The sequence below is a fragment of the Elephas maximus genome, chromosome 6 (genome assembly GCF_024166365.1).
Source record: "Elephas maximus indicus isolate mEleMax1 chromosome 6, mEleMax1 primary haplotype, whole genome shotgun sequence".
In the NCBI taxonomy this organism is placed as follows: Eukaryota; Metazoa; Chordata; class Mammalia; order Proboscidea; family Elephantidae; genus Elephas; species Elephas maximus.
Genome location: NC_064824.1, coordinates 136,244,550 through 136,252,354, shown reverse-complemented (window position 1 = coordinate 136,252,354; position 7,805 = coordinate 136,244,550). Strand labels below are relative to the sequence as shown.

Sequence of the window (7,805 nt, the reverse complement as noted above, 5' to 3'; positions counted from 1 at the left end):
TCTTCAGTCACCTTAGATCTTTTATCATTTTTAATTGCTTTATCTGTTCCTGGTTGCTTTTCTTGTCTTCAGCTCATAAATTTTAAAAAATGGCAGATGTTTCAAAATCCAATTATAATTCATTATAAAGCTTAATATTATTTTCATTAAACACCATTATGAAAGAACTGAAATAATTTATTCCTTAATACACAAGCTTTATTTTCTCAAACACTTCAGAAGGCTATACCTGCTGCCCTTTAGATAGTATAAAATATGCACCAATCTCACTCTAACAAGCCTTCCACAACAGAGAAATTAATATGTTCTAGAACTGTCAGGAGGAGCCCTGGTGACACAGTGGTTAAAGTGCTCAGCTGCTAACCAACAGGTTGGTGGTTCGAACCCACCAGCCACTCCACAGGAGAAAGATGTGGCAGTCTGCTTCTTGAAGATTTCAGCCTTGAAAACCCTATGTGGCAGTTCTACCCTGTCTTATAGGGTTGCTTTAAGTCGGAATCAACTCAATGGCACCTGACAATAACAACAAGATCATGCAGCAACATCTTGGGTTAAATTTTCCCAGTTAATTTAGTTACATTTTTATTCTGGAAATGAGCAACTGCTAAAAAAAAAAAAAAAAAAGAACGTGTCACTGGAAGACTTTAATTAGCAAAAACATACATTTGTATATCTCATAGCAACAAACGTAAGAATTGTGTCATGAGAATGAGGTAAACTCTTCGGCGCTGGCCTGGAAAGATAGCCATCATATACGGTTAAGTGAGAAAAATGAAAGCAAGTCTTAGAAGGGTGTGACCTTGATTTGATTAATGTCAAATAGCTGAAGAGGTTTCGAGTGCCTTAAAAAGATCTCGAAGGACCCTTATACCCTACTCTAGCAGCACTAACCTCTGGTGTGGGGAGTAAAATTGGTGGAGAAGGTAAGATGGGGGGTCTTTCACTTGTTCCTTCCTATGTTCCTAAACCGAATTTTTTACAAAATGCATTATTTTCAAATTCAATACCATATGAAAAGAATATCATGATTTTAAGTTAGTCTTAAGATACGTAAATTTTCAGAGAAAAGAAAAGCCATTGGAATGACTTACCTTACTAAAATTAGATTTGTCTCCCTTAGAGTCCAGTTGGTTTCATTTGATCTTATTAGCAATCTCTTTCAGAAGCCCCTTGAGATCATTAAGCTGGGAGAGAAGACAAAGTAGAACTGGTCTTAAGATAAAATTTCCTGATTTTTAATTTCAAATAACAGTTCTACAGCTTTTCCATGAAACAGACATGCGTATAAAACAGCAAGTATGGCACATGCTGGAAGGGGTGGAGTAAGAACAATAGGGGCATTTCAGACTCTGTTCATTGCTTATTTACTGAAATCATAGAACTAGCGAGTGATCGCAGGCACCAATTAGTATTTACTTTGTTGTTGTTGGGTGTTGTTGAGTTGATCTTGGCTCTTAACAACCCTATAGGACAGAGTGGAACTACCCCATAGGGTTTCTAAGCCTGTAATCTTTAGGGAAGAAGACCGCCATATCTTTCTCCTTTGCGGTGACTGGTGGGTTCCAGTCGCCAACTTTTCAATTGGCAGCCAAGCACTTAATCACTGTGCCACCAGGGCTCCTGTATTTTCTTTACCTAAATGCAAATTTAGGAGCCCTGGTGGTGCAGTGGTTAAGAGCTCAGCTGCTAACCAAAAGGTCAGCAGTTCAAATCCACCAGCCACTCCTTGGAAACCCTAGGGGGCAGTTCTACTCTGCTCTGTAGGGCACTATGAGTCAGAATCAACTCAACAGCAGTGGGTTTGGTTTTTTAAAATGCAAATCCCTAGTGGCTCCTTCATAGAATTAATAGATTGTAATGATACAATGAAAAAAGTCTATGGAAATAATAGCAGTATATGTAACTAATCTAACAAAATTATAAGATACTAATAAAATTTTTCTTTGATGAAAGTATAACACTAATTTTAAAAATTACGATATAATACCAATAAATCCCATCTTAGTATGTGAAGGTCATCATTCAGGATGCCATTTGCAGAACTCTGTGATTATATACAAATGCCGTCTCCTCTTCAGGGCCTGACGGGGAGCCGGCATTTATGGAGGAAGCGCCATCTCTGCTGAACTCACCGTAACTCCTGGCTCCCCAGCTGAGGGCAGGGGACAGGGTGGCCAAACCTTCTCCATGCTCGGTGTGCACACATCTACTCAAGCATCAGCCACACTCTTGGAGTTAAGAACCCGTTGCTGTCAAGTTGATTCTGACTCATAGTAACCCTACAGGACAGAGTAGAACTGACCCATAGGGTTTCCAAGGGGCATCTGGTGGATTCAAACTGCCAACCTTTTATTAGCAGCCGAGCTCTTAACCACTGTGCCACCAGGGCTCCCTCTTCTAGTTAAGTAGGTAACAAATTACAGCGGCATGCAGAATGGCCTGGAGGCTCATAGGCTCCCAAACAGCTATTTTGAGCCTTTCTGGTGTTTCCTGTAACTGCAAAGACCTACACCTGCCTCGAAGAGCCCTGATGGTGCAGTAGATAAGAGCTCGGCTACTAACGAAAAGGTCAGCAGTTCAAATCTACCAGCCACTCCTTGGAAACCCTATGGGGCAGTGCTACTCTATCCTGTAGGGCTGCTAATGAGTTGGAATTGACTCGACGGCAATGGGTTTTTGACACCTGCCTCCAAGGAACTTTGGTTGCCCAATGGTTAAGTGCTCAGCTGCTAAGTGAAGGTTGGTGCTTCAAACCCGCCCAGTAGCTCCACAAAAGAAAACTCTGTCAATCTGCCCCCATAAAGGTTACAGCGAAGAAAACCCTAATGGGCAGTTTTACTCTGTCACATAGGGTTGCTATGAGTTGGAATCAATTTGACAGCACCCAATAGCAACAGCAACACCTGCCTCCACAGCTGAGAGATAACAGGAGAACAGCCCTGGGTTAGACAGGGACAGAAAGACTTTCGAGAGCATGGAAAAGGGTCTTCAGGACTATTCCCTGTGTGCGCTGGGAGCCTGAGAAGCGACTCCGTTCCAGCACCTAACCCTCACACAGTCATGAAGACAACGGAATATGGAACAGTCATGTCTACAATTTTTTTTTCCAAATAGTTAACTTCTCTATTATGGAAGACATTATCAAAGATAATAGAGATAAAAAGTATTTCTCACACAATAAACAGAGCCATACCTTTGTATCCAGCTGCCGAAACCGATGCCTCATTCTGCAAAGAAATTTTAAAAAGGAGTGACCGAGAGAGAGCGAGAGAGAAATAGAGGCTACCGAGCTCTATCTCACAGTCTTCAGAAGGGCAGAATACAGGTCATTCTCAATTTCAACTAAACCAAGGTTCACCTGCCTTCATCTTTCTAAATTTCTTCCTAATACCCAAACTAAGCTGAATCCCTCTCTCACCCCAGCTAGAGGTGCTGCAAATACTTCCTCTGCTGCTGGGGTGGTGGAAGGTGACCCACAAGGTCATCCCTCCCTTCCAAAACCAAGCTCTCAGAGGAGAGCTAGGGCATCCGCTCTGTCATTCAAAGGGAAAGAATGCTCCATGCTTCTTCCAATAACTGTGCTGAACCTAACAAAGGGATCGTTGTTGCTGTTAGCTGCCCTTGAGTCGATTCCAACTCATGGCGACGCCACACATGCAGAGTAGAGCTGCTCCATGGGGTTTTCAAGGCTGTGACCTTTCAGAAGCAGATCATCAGATCTGTCTTCTGAGGCGCCTCTGGGTGGGATCCACCCGCCAGCCTTTCAGCTAGTAGTCCAGTGCTTAACGACTTGTGCTACCCAGGGACAAAAAAAGGGATTAACTATGCTTATATTTACTCATTTTTTTGTTAAGGGGAATTTCAGGGTGAATTTTGATCTCTCAGTAAGAGTGGCATCGGCCAGTTAGGCATGTTAACCTTCATAATACGAGCACTGGTGGCACGGCAGTTAAAGCTCTCAGCTACTAACTGAAAGGTTGGCAGTTGGAATGCACTCAGCAGCTCCTCGGTAAAAAGACCTGGAGATCTGCTCCCTGAAAGATTACAGCCTAGGAAACCCCATGGGGCAGTTCTGCTCTGTCACATGGGGTCACCATGAGTCAGAATCAACTCCATAGCACACAACAACAACGATCATCACAATAAGAACAGTGTGCTCCTACAGGCCCTGTATAACACAGTCCCTGTGGCTTGCCTATGGACTTAGCTGGTACTCATTGATTTTTATAGGGTACTGATAACAACTTCATGCAATTCATAAACGTTATTCAGGACCACTCAGGAACATCTGCAACCAATCAATCCAACTGTTTCCCCTACTCCATCTTTCTAATTCTTCATCGTAGAGATCCAAGTGCGACACCTGTGAGATCATGCTAACTGCCCACAACCTGTGGGTCTTCCCGGAATCCACCTCCATGTCATGGCCGAAAAGAGACCAAGCTCTAGTTACTTGGTTCCCTGGCCCCTGTACTGCAGGTTCCAAACACCTTGTTCTTTCCCAGGACCTTGGAGGATAATCAGGATGGTGAAGGAAGGGGTTTTTTTTCCCTCTTCACGAAAGAATGACGCATACTTAAGTGTTTATCATCTTCAAAAGCTTGGGTAACATCTTTTTGGTGCTATTGTTATATGCTGCAAATTCTCTTTTCCAAGTGTTATGGGCTGGATTGTGTCTCCCCAAAATATGTCTTGTAAATCCTAATCCCTGTACCTGTGGTTATAAACCCATTGGGCAATGGGTTTTCTTTGTTACGTTAATGAGGCAGTATTAGTGTAGGGTGTGTCTTAAATCAACCTCTTTTGAGATATAAAAGAGCAGATAAAGCGCAAGCAAAAAAATAAGCAGAGAGATGGGGGAAGATAGATGCCACACCACATGAAGATCGCCAAGGAACCGAAGAACAAGGACCTTCCCCCGGAGCCAACAGAGACAGAAAGCCTTCCCCTAGAGCCAGTACCCTGAATTCAGACTTGCAGTCTCCTAAACTGTGAGAAAACAAATTTCTGTTTGTTAAAGCCATCCACTTGTGGTATTTCTGTTATAGCAGAGCTAGAGAACTAGCCTGCGTGCTGCCGGTACACGTATAAGAGAGGAGCCTCACAAAGCAAGAAGGAACGACTGACTTACTCCTCAGAGTTGTCATTGGCTTTCGTGTGGATCTTGACGAGGTAATTTTCCTTCATGACACCCTCCCATGCCAGAGTGTCGTTGTCCTCATTTGTGACACCTCGAATAAGGAGACAAAGAAGAAACACTCAGATGGTGTCACTGCCCCTTGCTTCCTAAACCAACACCTGTTAGGCATGTGGATTTACTCTGGTACAAGGAGAACACGATTCATCTTGCACTGGCTGATCTGAGGAACGTTGCTTACAAGGAACCACAGCAGAGCAATGCAATATTAGTGAATTTGTTGGTAACAAAGAGGAATTGGAGCTGCCTGCATGAACTGGAAAGGGAATTGTTATTCTAAAGAGAAGTCAGTCTAAATCCTTTCTGTGCATTTTGTGACTTAGCAACGCCATTCCACTAATGAAGTCTGGTTCTCTCATTTGAAATGTGCTCCTCTTCCATTTAGAGAGTAAAACAAAACAAAACAAACCCATTGCCATTAAGCCTATTCCAACTCACAGTGACACTGTAGGACAGAGTAGAACTGCCCCATAGGGTTTCTAAGGAGTGACTGGTGGATTTCAACTGCCCACCGTTTGGTTGGCAGCTGTGGCTCTTAACCACTGCACCACCAGGGCTCCATTTGGAGGGTGGTGCTAGCTAAAGGCCAGCAGTTCAAAGAAAGGTCTGGTGAATTGCTTCCATAAAAAGTACAGCAAAAAAAAAAAAAACCCTATGGAGCAGTTCTACTCTGTAACATGTGGGGTCGCCATGAGTTGGAGCCCAATTCAATGGCAACTAACAACACCAGAAATGCTAAATCAATCATTCAGTCAGATAATTACAGAGGGAGTGCCTATTCTCAATCTAAACCTGAAGTAGAAACTTCAGAGGGGAAGAAAATGAGACCCAGGCATAGTTCCTACCCTTGGAAAACATGCAGTCCACGTGTGGACCTTCATGAGAATTCTTCTTGCTGTTTGCTGCCAGTGAGTTGGCCCCCCACTTATGGCATGTCTTAGTCTGAAAGCTCCGCTGAAACCTGTTCAGCATCATTACTTATAGATTTTTCCTTTCCTCAAAGCCTGGAAAAGGAGCCTTGCTGGTGCAGTGGTTAACAGCTTGGCTGCTGACCAAAAGGTTGGCAATTTGAACTCAACAGCGACTCCACTGGGGAAAAGACCTGGTGATCTGCTCCCATAAAGATTACACTCTAGAAAACCCTATGGGGTAGTTCTACTCTGTCCTATAGTGTCAATATGAGTCGGAACCAACTTGATGGCACATGACAGTGAGAAGACTGGAAATGCCATGAAATTAACCTGGAGGAAGCACCAGCAAGATTCTTAGTTTAATTTTTTATAGTGTCTGAACGTTTCAGATTGTCAGGTTAAAAAAAAAAAAGAACAGGCCAACGTGTAGTCAAGGTTTAAAGAATGGTAAGAGCAGTGGACATCAGGCTTCCACACAAATCCATGGGACAGAAAAGCACATGTTTGTACAGGTATTCACTTTGAATAATTTTATCTAGTTTTTACTTTTAAATTACTGTTTAAATTTGTTTGTCTACACATTAGAGTTTGGGAACAACCAGAGTATCTTCCTGGGTTTAGAAAGAATTAACTGGAGGCCAGTAACAGAGCTAATACGTAAATGCCTGAGTCTAAGGAAATCCTACATATCAAATACGGGTTTATTTGTAAACGGTGGTTATTCACTTTAGAAAATAATTCCTAACTGAATTTCTTTTCATTGCATTTTTCCTAGTGAAGCCATTTCTGACGAGTCAATTTCTGACTCATGGTGATTATGTTAGGAGCCAGACCTCTCCAACTTTAGTTTGCTGCCTAGGCCCCTGCCAAGGCCTTACCCAGCCACACCCACATAGAAAATTTCCCTACCCTGACTTAAGCTGAACTCTGCAGATAAGGTAGCTAAGTTTGCACCTCAGTTCCCTGGGGTAACATTCAAATAAACCTAATGGTAGCTAAGCTCATGAAATTTCAGGGCCCCCACCTCACTAGCAGTATAAGACTCCCCTCCTTGCATGATTTGCTTTCTTCCTCCGTGGACCCGGGACAGAAGACTACTGTCCACACCTCTCAGGTTGCTCCTCCCTCACCTCAAGGATCTGGGAAGAGGTTTCCCCCTCAACGTAGACCCCCAGAAGGTGGATCCCCTCCTGGTGGCCCTATGTCTTACTCATACAGTAGTTATTAGTTTACCTACTAATACTACATTTACATTAAGGGAGCTAGTCCTTAAGACTCTCCAGACTCAAAACAGAGATCCCATGTGACAGATACAACAGCCCCTTAGTGTTTTCTAAAAAAAACCCATTGCTTTCAAGTTGACTCGGACTCATGGCGACCCTATAGGACAGGGTAGAACTACCCCATAGAGTTTCCAAGGAGCGCCTGGTGGATTCGAACTGCTGACCTTTAGGTTAGCAGCTGTAGCACTTAACCACTATACCACCAGGTTTTCCTAGTGTTTTCTAGACCTTAATATTTATGAAAACAGATCACCAGGTCTTCCTCCCAAAGAACCTGTGGGTGGGTCTGAACCACCAACCTTTTGATTAGCAGCTGAGTACCATCAGGGCTCCTTAGAAGCCCAAGAAGGGTACTTAAAGATCAACACACATATGAGGTAGAGAAATATGGTAAAGTGAGTGAATGCTCCCATT

At 43.2% G+C, this 7,805-nt stretch overlaps 1 protein-coding gene across 1 annotated transcript in view; it reads right to left on the bottom strand.

Annotated features, from left to right (window-relative positions):
• Positions 1–1,109: 1,109 nt before the first annotated feature.
• TRPM8 (transient receptor potential cation channel subfamily M member 8) overlaps positions 1,110–7,805 on the bottom strand; it is an 89,946-nt gene continuing 83,250 nt past the window's right edge. The window contains exons 22-24 of the mRNA XM_049889034.1: positions 5,132–5,231; positions 3,194–3,227; positions 1,110–1,184 (exon numbers count right to left, since the gene is read on the bottom strand). Coding sequence (XP_049744991.1) covers positions 1,134–1,184; positions 3,194–3,227; positions 5,132–5,231 — 185 coding nt within the window. The 3' untranslated portion in view covers positions 1,110–1,133. The remainder of the gene's footprint in view (positions 1,185–3,193; positions 3,228–5,131; positions 5,232–7,805) is intronic.